Consider the following 17,490-nt stretch of genomic DNA (forward strand, 5'->3'; position numbering starts at 1 on the left):
CTCTCAGCCCCACCTACCTCACAGGGTGTTTGTTGTGAGGGGGGAAGGGCAAGGAGATTGTAAGCCCCTTTGAGTCTCCTGCAGGAGAGAAGGGGGGGATATAAATCCAAACTCTTCTTCTTCTCTTCTTTGGCCCATTGCTTCAGATGTGTAAGAAAGAGGCTGTTGGTTGGAGTCCCTCAGCCGTGGAACGTGTGAAATGCCACTTTGCAAATGATCGGAGATGCTGTCTTACTTATTTCTCCATCACACTTGCTCCAGACATGATTTCCCCCCTCAAAATAAGCCTGAGGGTAGAGCAAGCTTTTTGAGAGGAAGATGGAAGGCAAAGTTAGAACGGCATTGGTGTAAACTCCTTAATGGGGTTTAGAAGCATGTGCGCCCCAGGCGTGTGGGGGTGGGAATCTCCAGAGATGGCAGTTGACTCTTTTTTGCACAGTCCTTGTCACTGAAGGAGACCTGGTAAGATTACAAGGCTTTGTGTGGTGTTGCAACAGCCACAAGTCCTGTGCCACACTGCACAACCATCCCTGCCTCCCTCCCAGTGGTGATTGGAAAACCTTTCCTGAGGTCTTCAGGAGTTTTGACCCGCAGTCCACAAAAAGAGTGACCAAAGAACTATCTTTTGGTCATGTGATTCCCACACACCATAGATGGAAGGGGATAAGCTCAGATGGGTGTTTGTGTCGCTGAGAGGAGGGGAAGGTACAGCTTTTGAGGCTGCTGGGCACATTAGGTTTGTGCACCCATGCACACAGGAGAGAAGGGAAGGTGCAATTCCTAAATAGCTAACACACAAACTTGGCTGCTGTTTCTCCAAATGAGAAGTGCTAGTGCCAGACCTTAGACAGGGCAGACTTGCAGCTTCTGGGGTCTAATAGGCTGAGGATCATCAGTGTTGTGGCTCCACCCCCTCCTTACAGCGAGGATCCTTGGGAAGGAGAGGTTGGCCACCCTTGCTTTCTTTCACTCCCCCAAGTTCCCAGTTGATGCCCACATGCCTCTCTCCCAGTAGCGTAGCTACCACGGGACAGGGGGTGCGCATCACACCGGGCACGCCCCTGGGGCAGCAAAAATGTATTTTTGATATTTTTGTGTTTTTATTTGTCAGCCGGCAGGGGGTTCAGTTTTTAGGATAGTGGCACCAAAATTTCAGGATATTGTCCGGCAACACCCCTGCTGATACCAGCCAAGTTTGGTGAGGTTTGGTTCAGGGGGTCCAAAGTTATGGACCCCCAAAGAAGGTGCCCCATCCTCCATTGTTTCCAATGGGAGCTAATAGTAGATGGGGCTACCTTTTGAGAGTCCATAACTTTGGACCCCCTGAACCAAACTTCACTAAACTTAGGTGGTGTCATCAGCATAGTCTCCTGCTGATACCAGCCAGGTTTGGTGAAGTTTGGTTTGGGGGGTCCAAAGTTATGGACCCCCAAAGAGACCCCCATCTCCCATTGTTTCCAATGGGAGCTAATAGTAGATGGACCCCCAAAGGGACCCCCAAAGTTATGGACCCCCATCTCCCATTGTTTCCAATAGGAGCTAATAGTAGATGGGGATACCTTTGTGAGGGTCCATAACTTTGGACCCCCTTAACCAAACTTCACCAAACCTGGAAGGCATCATCAGGAGAGTCTCCTAAAGATACCCTGAAATTTTGATGCTGCTAGCCTAAAAACTACGCCCACTGCAGGCCAAAAACTGAAAAAAACACTAAAAAATACAAAAAACACAAACGAACACGGGGGCAGCAAAATTCCAATTTTGCACCGGGTTCCATTTCCCCTAGCTACGCCTCTGATCTCTCCAGTTGCCAGGGTGTTCTTTGGCAGCCTTTGTGTCTACCAATTTGGGGGATTTGGGTAGAGAGGAGGAAGAGTCATTTCAGCAGAAATAGGAAGATTTCTGTCTCTGGTGGAGACTCCCTCCTCCCTCCCCTGCCCCTGCCACCATTTAGGCACAGCTGAGATGCACAGACCTGGACATTACCTAGCTAATAGATACCACTGCAGTGGACATGCTTTACTGGCAAATGAACATCACAAAATGCCACGAAGGAATTAATATTTATATTCCGTATGCATAGGGGAAGCTGTTGCTTTATTTAAGTCTATTTTAAGGCACACTGTGGCTGAACTCCTGTTTCCTGAGAGATAACCTTTGGTGTTATTTAACCTCCATCACATATTGTTAGAGCTCGGAATGCTCTTGACATGGAGATGCGGGTTTGAAGAAGCATAACCGCCTCCAAGGACGAATGACATTCAGACAGTAATATTTACTTACTCATCTCTTGATGATTTCTGTTGGTATATTCCCACCACATTTCCATGGTTTCTTGCAGTCAGAATCTGAAACCTAACCCTGAATTTGAACTCCTGACATTCAGAACTTGTCTTTTTTTAAAGAAATAAAAGCAAATTTCTAGCACTAGAAGTCCAGTTTGATCAAATGAAATGACTTTTTTTTTGCTTGTGTGGGGAAGTGGTAAACGAACTGACGCGGTCTGCTCAAAATGGGATGTGAATGTGGACGTTCCGCTCTGACCTCTCCTTGCTTCCTCGTTTCAGTGTAAGGTTCTGGCTCAACCATGGGAAAGCAGAACAGCAAGCTGCGACCGGAGATGCTCCAAGACCTCCGGGAGAACACGGAATTCTCTGACCTGGAGCTTCAAGAGTGGTACAAGGGCTTCCTCAAGGACTGTCCCACCGGCATACTCAACGTAGAGGAGTTCAAGAAGATCTACGCCAACTTCTTCCCATACGGCGACGCCTCCAAGTTCGCCGAGCACGTCTTCCGCACCTTTGACACCAATGGCGATGGCACCATCGACTTTCGAGAGTTCATTATTGCTCTCAGCGTCACTTCACGGGGAAAGCTGGAGCAGAAGCTGATGTGGGCCTTCAGCATGTACGACCTGGACGGGAACGGCTACATCAGCAGGGAAGAGATGCTGGAAATTGTGCAAGTAAGGAGGGTGGACTTTTTTTCTGCAAGTGTACAGAGCCATAGTATAAAAAAATGGTATTCGTACCGTGTTTCCCCAAAAATAAGACCTACCCCAAAAATAAGCCCTATCGTGATTTTTCAGGGTTTTTGGAAGCTGCTTAAAATATAAGCCAGGGGTCTGCAACCTGCTGCTCTCCGGGGCTGATGGGAATTGTAGACCATGAACATCTGGAGAGCCACAGGTTACAGATCCCAGATATAAGCCCTATTCCAAAAATAAGCCCTACTGGTAGTTACAGATCAGGATGGTGTGATCCAGCAGGGGGCTCCCTGCCACTGAGGATGCAGCTTGCATCACATGTGACGGGGGAAGCAAGGGGCTGTCGAGAGCCCACCTTAATGAATTGTGAAGGTACCGTATTTTCCCTAAAACAAGCCCTACGCCGAAAATAAGTGCATCTTTTGGTGCAAAAATTAATATAAGACCCTGTCTTATTTTCAGGGAAACACGGTAGGTTGACTGCCTCTGGATGGGGAGCTTTTCTTTAGTCATCGTAGCCGTCACATCCACATGACAAAGTGAATTTAGTCATCATGGCCACATGATGAAGCGAATTTCATTATTTAGTTAGCAATTGATTGAATATGTTTACTTTCCTTTGTCCTACATCTACCGTTCATCAACTTCATTGGGTGACCCCAAAATTCTAACACTAGGAAAGGAGAAGATTTCTCTATCCACTGTCTTCACTCTGCGTATAATTTTATAAATCTTTCTCATTCACACAAAGTGCCTGTTTGGAACCAATGTTTGGCCAGAAACTTTTGTTGAAGAGTAAAAGGTTCCCCCCAAAATTAGTTTGGAATGGAAGGAAACATGAATAGAACAGGTGCTCCTACTGGGCCAGAGAAGTATTTCTTTCAAATGCTGTTGAGGTTACCTTTAGATAAATCAACGAAAGTCCAGTGACATTTGGGTGCTGTGTGGTTTCCGGGCTGTATGGCCGTGTTCTAGCAGCATTCTCTCCTGACGTTTCGCCTGCATCTGTGGCTGGCATCTTCAGAGGATCCTCTGAAGATGCCAGCCACAGATGCAGGCGAAACGTCAGGAGAGAATGCTGCTAGAACACGGCCATACAGCCCGGAAACCACACAGCACCCAAGTGATTCCGGCCGTGAAAGCCTTCGACAATACAGTCCAGTGACACCTTAAAAACTTTTATACCAGCGTGACCTTTCATGAGTCAGCTCACTTCTGGAAATAGTTTTCTGCCATTTTATTACAGAAGGGGAGGGAGGGGGGAAAAGGAGTTGGGGACAGAAAGAGGCTTGGTGTGAATTGCATCCCAGATCTTTCAGGCAGGAGTTTGTCTGCCAGGGACTGGAACAAATAAAGTTGTCAGCGTACTGGATGACAGGGAGAGGTCAGACCTTTAACCTTCTCTCTCCCGGTGTGCAGATAAACCGAAGCATAGGATAAAGAACTGAACCACCTCTTCAGATAGCCTGGTTTGACTCCAGTTTTTAGTCTTGTATAAAAAGAGAGGAGCCTCCTTCAAATGCCTCTTGAAACAGTTGATGGGGCTTAGAGACTCTTTTTCCCTCCTCAAAGACAACCATCTTTGCTCAAAGGGGGAAAGATAAAATGCTTCCAAGCTGGCTTTCTCTGTCCTTTCAGCTGAAGGGAATCTGGGAGTCAGTGAGGCTTTGGAGATGGTGGGTTGAGGGAATGGACAAGAGCTTCCCTTCCACCTGACTCTTTTGCCTAGCCCAGGTGACAAAAAGAGCTTGGATGTTCAACTAAGCATACCATTCAACTAGTCAGGGCAGGGGATATCCCATTCAAGCTCCCGTTGCCTGCCATCTCTTCAAGAGCCCCCACTTTATTCCCCCATCATGTCCTTAACCCAACCCTGTCAGTTGCCTAACAACCCTACATTCAGCACCTCCCAGCACCCTTTTTATGCTTGAAATTATGCTTCCTTTACAGCCCCAATCTTAGAGGTGTATTATAAGGCACAAGTTCACCAACCCTATGGACAGTTTGGTCCAATTTATATATTGACATATTAACCAGTGTGAAGACTTTTAAACTGAGGAATGCCATCTGCCTTTTTGGTTGATATCTTTAAATACAATGTAGATTTCTTGTTTACTTTAAAAAAGAAACCCTGCCACGCTCCCGGGAAAATGTGCCTTTGTTTCCTTCCTCCATTTGAAAATGTACCAAAATGTCAAGTCGCCTCAAAATAAATAAATAAATAAATTGAACTCCTGGCTCTGTCCATTTCAGCTGTCCTTCCATGATTAAAACTGGGAGTCCCTGATTAATCAACTGAAGGTGGAGTTAGAGCATCCTTAGCCATAATTGCCTACAGTTGGAACACGTGGGGACAACGCACTTACCACCAGTGGGTGCGCAGAACTCACAAAGTGCGTCCTGTGTGCCCATTGGCTGGAAGTGAGTCATGAACTCGCATTCCAAACAGTGCCCCACCCACCTGCCTGTCCCTCTTCCTGCTGGACCCGACAGCAGTCTCCCCATTGCCCTACAACCCTCCCTCCACTTCCCAGTCCCCCACCCACTGACTCCCACCCATCCCCAAATTCGAAGCTTGCCCTGCCCACCCTCTCCCAAGAGACTCACACTCATCGTCAGCCAGCTAATCAGCCAGCTGGTCCACTCCACCATGCCTTCAGCTGCCACAAGGCCCCACACTCAGCACAGCTTCACCAGTCTCCCCAGACCCCGTCTGCCCTCCCCCTCCCCCACCCCCCAACCCCCAACCCAAGCCGGGCCAATTTTTACCTTGGAGAGGGTTGATCACTGGAGTCATCCTCTTGCTGGGCAGGAGCAGCACTGGTGAGTGGGGCTGGGGGAGTGGAGAGGTGAAGCTCCAGTTCTCTTCCGTGTGGGGGTAGGGGAAGGGCCAAGTACGCCTCTGCTGGGATCTTTTCTTTCTCTCTTCTCCTTTCTCTATCTCTTCCTCTGGCTCCCAGCTTCCTTCCTCTCCACTCGTGTGTGTGTGTGTGTGTGTGTGTGTGTGTGTGTGTGTGTGTGTGTGTGTGTGTGTGTGTGTGAGAGAGAGAGAGAGAGAGAGAGAGAGAGAGAGAGAGATCCTGCCCAATCAGTCCCCCATCCACCCTTCCCTCCTACTCCCTTTCTAGAGCCCATTTTATTTGAACATAAAATGGGCTTTACTGCTTGTCTCCTTATAAACCTATTAAAGGTTGTAGTGCTAATTAAGGAGTGGGGAAAGCTTCAGCATCTGTCATTAGTTGCAACTGTTAATTGTGTTTATAAACGGTGCTGGAGTTAAGAGTAGGGTCGCCACCATCCTGGAGAAAAACATCCTCTCCCTTTAACAAAGGTTTAATAGGATATTATTTACCAGATCAGGTTATGCTCCATGCCTTTAAAATGTTTAATCCACACATTTTCACATATTAAGCCTCTGTTAAAGGACAGCACCTTGACCTGGACAGCCCAGCCTCAGTCTCAGAAACAAAGCATGGTTGGTCCTGTTTGGTATTTGGGTGGGAGTCCGTCATGAGGTCCAGGGCTATGATGCACAGGCAGGCAGCAGAGGCATAGCTAGGGAAAATGGAGCCCGGTGCAAAATCCCCCCCAGGGCAGCCGCTGTGATGCTGGAATCCACCCCCAAACGGCATCACTTTCAGTGGTGTTTAAGCTAGGGAGCCCAGATTCTTCTTTTAAATCCACTTTAAAGGGAGAATCTGGGGTCCCCAGTTAAAACTGCATTGAAAGTGATGCTGTTTCGGGGTGGATTATCCCCCACCCAGAAACAGCAACACTTTCAATGTTTAAACTGGGGATCTCAGATTTTCCCTTTAAATCCATGCTGAAGGGAGTGGATTTAAAAGGAGAATCTGGGAAAATTTGGGGTATTCCTGCTGTCAGGGGTGCAATTGTTAAGCTAGCAGCACCCACATTTCAAAGTATCTTTAGGAGACCCTTCTGATGATACCACCCAGGTTTGGTGAAGTTTGGTTCAGAGGGTCCAAAGTTATGGACCCTCAAAGGTGTAGCCCCCATTTCCTATTAGCTCCCATTGGAAACAATGGGAGATGGAGGTACCCATTTTGGGAGTCCATAACTTTGGACCCCCTGAACCAAACCTCAGCTAACTTGGGTGGTATCATCAGGAGAGTCTCCCAAAAAATCCCTGAAATTGTGGTCCTGCTAGCCTAAAAGCTGCGCCTTCTGCAAGCCAAAAACTGAAAAACACTAAAAAATACAAAAGCCCCACAAATGAACCTGGATTTTTGCCCCTCAGTGTGTAAAGGCCTCGGTGCAATGTGCACCACCATGCCTTTGGCCCCCTGGTAGCTAAGCCTCTGGCAGGCAGGCAATGGCAAACCACCTGTGAACATCTGCTGGAAAAGCTCTATAGGTTCACCATATGTTAGCTATGAGCCAACAACGCTTTCCACCACCAACGGGGCAGAATGTTTTTTTTCCTCCAGGTATTTAGCAAGCCTAGTTAGGAAACAGTTTCCTTTTAGGAGGAGTTGGGACTGAGATTGGCAACTGGAAACCCACATCCCTTCTTTGGCTTTAAACAGCCTTTTTCTAGGCAAGGGAGGAAAGCTTGTCTTCTGCTCCTTTTCATGGTCTCCAGCAGCAGCATTGTAGATGCCCAGAGAAACAGAGCTGGTCTTCACGGGAATCTAATTGGAAGGGAAGCAGGCTAGCAGAGATCCAAGATCTGAGCCGATTGCCTCCCTGGGATCCCCCCTATGTCAGAGAATCCAGACACCTGTCAGCTACATCAAATTGCGGCATTTCTTCTCACTCAGCCGGGGCGTGTACAGTAACTTGCTTCATGGGTATTCCATTTTTTCCCACAATAAGGCAAAATGAAACATGAATCTGTAATCCTGCTAGTGTCGGTGAGTAAAGTGCAATCCCCGATGGATTATTTTGAAGGGCAATTAGGCCTCAGACAGTCAATGCTCTTAAAGGAATTGTAGTGCATGAATGGGGTATGTGTGTGTATGAATATCTATATCTCCATAGCCCTACATTTGTCGACCGTTTTTGTTTTCAGGTCTTTGCAACAGCTCTGCACGGCATCGTGGGGTTGTTGTTCTCATTTTATAGGCAGAGGAATGGAGGCTGAAAGAAAAAGGGCTAACCAATAGGCACACAGTGCAGTGGCTTCTGCAGGGGGCAGGATTTTGTGGTTTTCTCATTGCTTGTACGCAGCAGTGGGATTCAAATAATTTAACAACTGGTTGTTTACAAGCACCATTTTAACAAACGGTTCTGCCGAAGTGGGGCAAACCTGCTGAATCCCACCACTGCTTGTACGGCTACGGATTATGTGCAGGTGGCCATTCCCCTCCCAAGAGTCATCAGAACTTTTGCAATATATAGGTGTTCTCTCTGTCTCTCTGTCTCTCTCTGTCTCTCTCTCTGCACTAGAATATTATATGGATATAGTGTTGTAATGATCAGTGTAACCAGTTCTCTGAGCTGTTAACTTAAACAATGTCTCTAACGCCTCTTGTGAATATATCTGGTTTTTTTCCTTATATCTCATCCGCAAGGAAAGGGAGAGAGTTTTTTTTAAAAAAAACACCATGAACTGGGAATTCAGGGCCTCCTATATCTTTTGTTACAATGGCATATTGATATAATTAAATTCTATTGCTGATTTTAAAATAAAAGCCACCCCCCTCCCCAGTGGTGGGGGAAGAAAATGGCTGCTATAGGGACAGGACCAGGGAAAATGGCTGCTACCTAAACCAGAAAATGCAAATTTCCCCACTCACACAGCAGACATGTAGGCTTGGCTGTGATCTTCCCCAAAACTTCTCAAGAACTGCATATTTAGAAAGATTAGAGAAGAGCCATGAGAAACACAAGGGGAACCCCCTGAGGGACACAAATGTTCCACTATGCTGAGGGAAAGCAGAGGTGGGGGTTTGCATCCCCAAAGCATTTACCTCAGTGTAGCTAACCCATGTGGAAATATCCAGAATCTGAGGTGTGACAAGACTTGGATTGTTTTTACAAGGAAGGAACCTTCCTGAGTCACTGCTTTCTCCCTGCACATGTACTTATTATATTTGTTCTTCATGTATGGAAATGCTCATGGTACAGGAACCCTGCTCTCCTTTGCTGTGGTCACTTTAATCTATAGGAAATGGCTGTGGCTCAGGGATTCTGTCTCCAGCATCTCCATGGCTGATTCCGCATGGGCCAAAAACAGCAGTGAGAAAATGGTGTGAAAACAGTATAAACCCTTTTACACCGTTTTAAACCCTTTTACACCGTTTTCACACCGTTTTCACACTGCTGTTTTTGGCCCATGTGGAATCAGCCCATAATGAGACAGTCGGTGATGAGAAAGACCTTTACCACAGACCTTGGGGAACTGCTGCCATTCCAAATAGATAGGAGTGACCTGGATGGATGGATGGATGGATGGATGGATGGATGGATGGATGGATGGATGGATGGATGGATGGATGGATGGATGGATGGATGGATGGATGGATGGATGGATGGATGGATGGATGGATGGATGGATATGGATGGATGGATGGATGGATGGATGGATGAGTGGATGGATGGATGGATGGATGGATGGATGGATGGATGGATGGATGGATGGATGGATGGATGGATGGATGGATGGATGGATGGATGGATGGATGGATGGATGGATGGATGGATGGATGGATGGATGGATGGATGGATGGATGGATGGATGGATGGATGGATGGATGGATGGATGGATGGATGGATGGATGGATGGATGGATGGATGGATGGATGGTCTCATTCAGTGGAAGGCAGCTTCATGTACATGTATACCTCAGAGGAGACATCCTGCCTCCCACCACTTGAAGTAGCCAGTTAAAGTTTTTGCCTCCTTATAGACTGGCTCACGTTCCATGTGCTGCTTGAAATGACAAGGTATGCTGTCGACTCATAATTACAGTCAACCAAGACATCATGTACTTATTTACTACTGACTTTATGTATAGCCCACCTTTCTCGCTTAGGCCCAAGGAGGATTCCACAGTGCTAAACAGTGCAGTGAGGTAACAGGAGAATCATAGAATCATAGAGTTGGCAGAGACCCCAAGGGCCATCAAGTCCAACCCCCTGCAATGTAGGAACACATAATCAAAGCACTGCTGACAAATGGCCAACCAGCCTCTCTTTAAAAACCTCCAAAGAAGGAGACTCCACCACACTCCAAGGCAGTGCAGTCCACTGTCAAACAGCCCTTACTGTCAGGAAGTTTTTCCTGATGTTTAGGTGGAATCTCTTTTCCTTCACCTTGAACCCATTACTCCTGGTCCTGGTCTATGGAGCAGCAGAAAACAAGCTTGCTCCCTCACCAACATGACATCCCTTCAAATATCTAAACATGGCTATCATGTCTTATCTTAACCTTCTCTTCACCAAACTAAACATACCCAGCTCCCTAAGTCTCTCCTCGTAGGGCATGGATTCCAGACATTTCACCATTTTGGTTGCCCTCCTCTGGACCCGTTCCAGCTTGTCAATATCCTTCTTGAATTGCATTGCCCAGAACCGTACACAATATTCCAGGTGAGGTCTAACCAATGCAGAATAGAGAGGTACAATTACATCCCTCTATCTAGACATTATACTCCTACCGATACAACCCAGAATCGCATTGGCTTTCTAATAAAGAGACATCTAATAAAGAATGTAACAGGACTAGGGTTAAAAATGTAGAGCCAATGCAACAAAAAAGTATCCATGATGTGTCAAAGAATGCAGAAAATGCCATTACAAAAGTAGAAAACAATGCAATCAGAGCTAGAGAATAATTCAATAAACAGATCATCCATTCCATAGACAGTGGTAAAGCCTACCAGTCAGTGGTGGGATCCAAAAATGTTAGTAACAGGTTCCCTTGCCAGCCTCCCCTCAGCAAAGGGGGCAGAGGCATACCTAAGCAAACCTGAGCCCTGGGCAAAACCTGAGTTGGATGCCCCCCCCATGGGCAGCCACCCACCACGACCCCCCAAAATTTTTTTTGCACCAGATCATTTCTAAATCATCATCACGTTATAGAAAATGCCCCAACTCACAAATCTGAACACAGCAATGGTGAAACACACAGGTTCTTTGATAGAGACTGGTGAGATAAAAGGTACGAAAGGCTGAGAATCAATGAATTGCAGAACCTGAAAGGGATTAACCCAGTTCAGGGAGTTACATGATTAGTCGCAATTGCTATATGGAACCTTCATGTTCAAAGGCAGTGTGCCTCTCGGGGAGACGAGGGCATGGAGATGGAAAAGCGGACCCCATTAGTAACCCCCTCTTGGCACACACAAATAATTAGTAACCCACTCTCGGGAACTGGTGAGAACCTGCTGGATCCCATCTCTGCTACCAGTCCAGTTCCCTTTATAAAAGTGGCTTCTGGTATCATAAGAACATAAGAACAAGCCAGCTGGATCAGACCAGAGTCCATCTAGTCCAGCACTCTGCTATTCGCAGTAGCCCACCAGGTGCCTTTGGGAGCTCACATGCAGGAGGTGAAAGAAATGGCCTGCTGCTGCTCCCAAGCACCTGGTCTGCTAAGGCATTTGCAATCTCAAATCAAGGAGGATCCAGATTGGTAGCCATAGATCGACTTCTCCTCCATAAATCTGTCCAAGCCCCTTTTAAAGCTATCCAGGTTAGTGGCCATCACCACCTCCTGTGGCAGCATATTCCAAACACCAATCACATGTTGCGGGAAGAAGTGTTTCCTTTTATTAGTCCTAATTCTTCCCCCCAGAATTTTCAATGAATGCCCCCTGGTTCTAGTATTGTGAGAAAGAGAGAAAAATGTCTCTCTGTCAACATTTTCTATCCCATGCATAATTTTATAGACCTCAATCATATCCCCGCTCAGACGCCTTCTCTCCGAACCAAAGAGTCCCAAACGCTGCAGGCTCTCCTCATAAGGAAGATGCTCCAATCCCTCAATCATTCTCGTTGCCCTTCTTCACTTTTTCTATCTCTTCTCTGCACTTTTTCTATCATTCCGTCATGGATTCCCTGCACTGCCGCCCAAGTCATTCAGCATAGTCTCTTGGGCAGCCAAATGTCACAGAGGTTGCCTGACCCAGACTGGCTTGGAACTGCCTGCAGTGACCAGAATGGCTGAAACTCCATTAAGTTTCCCTTGATTAACACATGCTTAAGCCCCTGGAGATGGATGCAAGAATAGCACTGGTGTTCAAAAGTGGACGGCCCATCCTCTGCACCGAGGATGCTGATGGTGGAGCTGGAGCAGCGAACGAGAGAGGGCAGAAAGCTCTCCTTTTCTCCAGCTTGCCTCTTCTTCTGCTGTTTGCATGTGGCGTGGCGTGGCGTGGCGTGGCGTGGCGTGGCGTGGCGTGGCGTGGCGTGGCGTGGCGTGGCTCTGGCCTTCTGGGGTCCAAGCCCATGTCTTTGTTAGCAGAACTTCCAGCAGCTTCCAGAACTGGGGATCAGAAGGATTTGATGCCCAAAGGAAAACTGGAACCAGGCTTGATTTCAGCTTCAAAGGATTTTTAACTGCTGTTTACTTTGGTGGGGGTTCTTTGGTCAGGGTGCGGGGAGCTTTTTCCCAAGATGCCTCTGCCTTTGACTTCCAAGCATGACAACACTGAGAACTGAATTCTGGTTGCTTCTGGATAAGGCTCCTATTTATCATGGGCTCTCTGTGGGAGGCAAAAAAGTATACCAGATTGTTAGCAGAAGGCAGTGAAGGAAGTCACAAGAACAGGGGATGTTGCATTCCTTCCACCACCGCTGCAAAAAGCAAATCAGAGCAAAACAAACCATTTTTGGCTTGAGCACCCAGATCAGCAGAAGAGATGCCAGCTGCAAACTCAAAGGAGCTGTGCAGCACCACAGCTCTTTGCTTTCCATTTTCTTTAGAAGGGGGTAGCTGTCCCTTGGCCCCAAGGAGGATTTACTTTCTTCGGTCACCCGGATCTTGAGCTCAAAAGAGGTCTCTTTTGCAAACTTGGAAGTGCCCAGAGACATTCTACGTATTTCATGTGAAACTACTCCTCAGTGAGTTGAAGACACCAGCAGTGTAAACTAGCAGATGGAAAACACTGATCCTAATTAAAATCTTTGTCCAGTTGAGGCCCCTTCCACACATACAGAATAATGCACTTTCAGTCCACTTTCACAATTGTTTGCAAGTGGATTTTGCTATTCTGCACAGTAAAATCCAGTTGCAAAGTCCATTGAAAGGGGATGGAACGTGCATTATTCTGTATGTGTGGTAGGGACCTAAGAGAGTTTACTGGAAAGACCTTAGACACATTACAGTCTTTCTTCTCATCTATAAAATGGGAATAGCAGTGAACATTAAAAATGCCACATAAGTAAGATGTCCACTTATTCCAACATCTTTTAAAATAAAGTGACCACCTTGTGGTTAGTTCTGGTTTGAAATTAATCCACCTGGATGACTTCCTAGGGGTAGGGTAGAGGGAACTGTGCATTGTAGCAGTCTGCCTGCCTGTCTGTTTGTCTCTATGGATACATACAGGAGTAGAATGGGGAAGCATTTTGACAAAAAGGAATGTAGAATATAATGGACAAGCCACACATGATCAAAATCAACTGGGTGGTAAGGCACCCAGGGGATATTGTAAACTTTTTAGTTCATAGAAAATACGACTCCAAGAAAATAAGAGAGTTTTGTAATTTTGAACAGCATGAAATTATTTTCACTTCCTCTCTTGTAATATGAGAATTCAGGATACCTCAGTGAAGCTGATTCACAGTAGAATCAGGAGAGATGGGGAAAGGGCCTTTTCACACAAAAGAAGACAGCTACGGGCTTAAGGTGATGTTTTGAGGAAGTTGGCGATTCATGGCAGTTTGTTCCTCTCAATTGCTCCTGGCCAGGATAGCCAAATAAAACCCTCATGGCCAGAAGCCCAGAGGCATCTATTTGGCTGACCACTGCTGGAAGCAGGATGTTAGGCTAGATGGTCCTTTGATTTAGTCCTGTGCAACAAGTTCTTAGGATGTTGGTGTAACCTCCCTATCCTGCTCTGCAGTGCCCTCTGCTGACAGCAGAGCAGTGTTACATGTTTTTGTAATAATTTGGAATTCCCCTTTGTTGTACCACTGAAATTTCTCATTCTGTAGGTTTGTCTGCTTCTCTCCCTGCTGCCCTTATTGGCCTGTCCTTCTGGACTTTGCCCAGAAAGTTGGAGGTTCCTTTCCAGACATCCAACCAATTCATACTGTGGAGGAGGGGATGGCTAGAACCAAGGGTTCGCAGATGCCACTCAGGGGGGCGGGGGTGCTGCCAGTTTCTCATCTGCTTCCTGGATTTGTTTTTCCCCCTTGGAAGCTTCTCCTCAATACTGTAAATGTTAATTACTAATTTCTTCAACCAGGCAATGCACACACCCTCTTGGGAAATCACATGCCAGGTCTTTAAAATACAGAAAGAGAGAGACTGTTTTGTTTAATCAAGTCTGTTCTGCTTGCTTTGGAGTTCTGGAAAGATGGTTACTTTGAACAGATGTGGGGGGCTTATCTTTAAATCCATAGACTTTAAAATGAGAGGCAGATACACTTCACAAGGGAAGGATACAAAGACGAGTTGATTAACTGTGCGCTTCTAGAAATTCTATGCACTCACCGTGCGAAGGACTAGAGCAGAGGTGCCCAACTCTGGCGCTTCAGATGTTCATGGACTGCAATTCCCATCAGCCCCTGCTGGCAGTGCCAGAGTTGGGCACCCCTGGACTAGAGCAAGCTGGGTACATAATTCTGAGCAGCCCATGTTAATAAGCCTTATGTCACAGGGTGCTGGCAGAGAACAGGGCTAAGTCCAGAGGCGGTTGTAAGCCAGGGAAAGTGGGTGTGTGGGCTGTCACCTCCCTCTCCTGTACCCCCATTAATAGTAGGACTTTTTGGCAAGAGCTGCTGATTTTCCTGTATTTTGCATGGGATGCAGCTGGAATTTGAATGTATATATGTATTTGCTGTCAAACTGCAGCCAATTAATGAGGACCTCTAAGGGCTCTCAAGGCAAAAGGCTTCAGGAGTGGTTTGCCATTGCCTGCCTTTGCATAGCAACTGAGGACTTAATTGGTAGTCTCCCATCCAAGTACTAACCAAGGCTGTACCTACTTAGTTTATGGGATCTGATGAGGTCAGGCTAACCTGGGCTATCCAGGTCAGGCCTTGAATGTACACGTGTGTGTGTGCGTGCGTGAGAGAGAGGGAGGGGGAGAGGGGGGGTGCCATCGAGTTTTCAAGGCAAGAGACTAACAAAGGTGCTTTGCCTCTGCAAAGCAACCCTGGACTTCACTGGAGGTCTCCCAGCCAAATACTAGTCAGGGCTACTTAGTTAATGAGATCTGACAAGATAAGGGAAGGAGGAGGAAGAGGAGGAAGAGGATGAGTTTGGATTTATATCCCCCTTTTCTCTCCTGTAAAGACACTCAAAGGGGCTTACAATCTCCTTTCCCTTCCCCCCTCACAACAAACACCCTGTGAGGTGGGTGGGGCTGAGAGAGCTCCGAAAAGCTGTGACTAGCCCAAGGTCACCCAGCTGACATGTGTGGGAGTGCACAGGCTAATCTGAATTCCCCAGATAAACCTCCACAGCTCAAGTGGCAGGGCGGGGAATCAAACCTGGTTCTCCAGATTAGAGTGCACCTGCTCTTAACCACTACACCACTCTGGTTAGCTTGTACCAACACCTGGAGCACCTAAATGTCTACACTGAAAAGGCCTTTCCGCTCTCTAGAAACATCCTCTTAGCTGGCTTTAGCTGTAGTTGTGTAGACATAAAACATCGTACAATCTGGAGGGTTTCCCAGCGTCATTCATACATTTGAAGAGCAAACTGGGAATAAAGAATCACCCGCTGCAAACCTCTCACGAAAGAGACCAGCCAGGCCTGGAGCTGGGTGTGGTTCCTGAGTCTGCTGGCCATCGCTGGGGGCCTGCCTGGGGTGGAGGTTTTGCAGAGGGAGGGATCCATGTCTCATTTTTCTTTCTGTTCCCTCCCCCCTTAGGCTATCTACAAAATGGTCTCTTCAGTGATGAAGATGCCAGAGGATGAGTCAACTCCCGAGAAGCGGACAGAAAAAATCTTCCGGCAGATGGATACCAATAACGACGGTAAATGAAGAAGGATTAAGACACTCCCCTCCTCTCTAAATCATGAGCTCCCAGTCAGACATGCTGATTAAATACAAAGTTGGTGGGTTGTATCCTGGAGGGGGGGAGCAGCCTGGTGGCCCTGCATGGTTGGAGGGCAACAAGGGAGGGGTTAAAGGATGTGCCAGGGGGAGGGAAGGGGAAACTGCCTGTTGCCGTCCTGTCCAGCAGGGAGCTTATAAATGAATTCAAAGCTGGCCGGGGGGGGGGGGGGGGTGCTAGCACACCAGGCTTGGGCTGCATGGCCAGATCCTTGCCTGACTCAGTGATGAAGTTTTTATCCCATGGGACCTGGAGACCCCAGAGTCATACTTAGCCCATAGTTAGCAGCTGCTTATTCATATATTTGAGGTTATTTCAGAGGGTGAAATCAATTTCCCTGTGAGCTTCTGTCTAACATTCTGCATTGAAAAGCAGCTGGGTGTGTATATGACCATATCTTTTTTCTATTGGCTGTCCTGAGCATCTGCTATGCGCAGGTATAGTTCTTCTGTACATGGAGGTTCCAGTTCAAAATCATGACTACTAACATAATGTGTCCCCCACCCTCACCTTTTCCCAAGGACAGTTCCCATAGGACCGTGCAGTTCCCTTTAGACCAGTGATTCTCAACCTTCCTAATGTGGCGACCCTTTAATACTTTACTTTATGCTTACTTTATACTGTAATACCACTCCACACCTCATGTTGTGATGACCCCCAACCATAAAATTATTTGTGTCTCGGTTCCTAAGACCATCGGAAATATGTGTTTTCCAATGGTCTTAGGTGACCCCTGTGAAAGGAGTCATTCGACCCCCAAAGGGGTCGTGACCCACAGGTTGAGAACCGCTGCTCCAGACCTAAAAATACAGAACAGAGGAGTAGGTTTGCAGTAAGAAGAGACTCTTGCAGGGCCTGAAAATGGAGCCATATTTTTAAAAATGTTTGAGAACTATCCACTGGTTTGGTAGGTCTTCCACTGACCAACAAGATTTCCAGGGCAAAAGCATTCAAGAGTCAGAACTCCCTTTCTTCAGTACAAATCCTGTCTGCCACTGAGAAAGTGCTTCTTATGGGCAGAGGCATTTGCATTTTATGGCCGTTCCTGTCCCACCTGGTCCCTGCAGTTCTTATTTACCAGCAAAGGAATAGAATGGAGAGGAAATGAGATGAGCCATATTTATTTAGAAAATCTATAATCTGCATATCATTTTTTTAAAAATTCTCAAAAGACAGGCCAGTTAAACAAAAACACAGTAAAAAACAAAGGACAGCAATGGTAACACAGCAATAATCTAGCAATACCCATTAAAATGCACCATCAGAAGCCACTGGCATGCTTAATCATTACATTGGTTTTTTTAC

The 17,490-nt window shown here is 46.8% G+C and overlaps 1 protein-coding gene across 3 annotated transcripts in view; it reads left to right on the top strand.

Annotated features, from left to right (window-relative positions):
* Positions 1-17,490, top strand: part of HPCA (hippocalcin) — a 37,753-nt gene that overhangs the window by 15,531 nt on the left and 4,732 nt on the right. For 2 of the 3 annotated variants that reach the window (XR_007244777.1, XM_048499731.1), the window contains exons 2-3: positions 2,568-2,965; positions 15,999-16,104. Coding sequence is in view for 2 of the 3 variants with exons in the window: in XM_048499731.1 (XP_048355688.1) it covers positions 2,588-2,965; positions 15,999-16,104 (484 nt within the window). In the remaining variant the exon portion in view is untranslated. Of the gene's footprint in view, positions 1-2,561; positions 2,966-15,998; positions 16,105-17,490 lie in introns of all 3 variants that reach the window. The other variant, XM_048499732.1, reaches the window with a different exon arrangement.

The sequence above is a fragment of the Sphaerodactylus townsendi genome, linkage group LG06 (assembly GCF_021028975.2).
Source record: "Sphaerodactylus townsendi isolate TG3544 linkage group LG06, MPM_Stown_v2.3, whole genome shotgun sequence".
In the NCBI taxonomy this organism is placed as follows: Eukaryota; Metazoa; Chordata; class Lepidosauria; order Squamata; family Sphaerodactylidae; genus Sphaerodactylus; species Sphaerodactylus townsendi.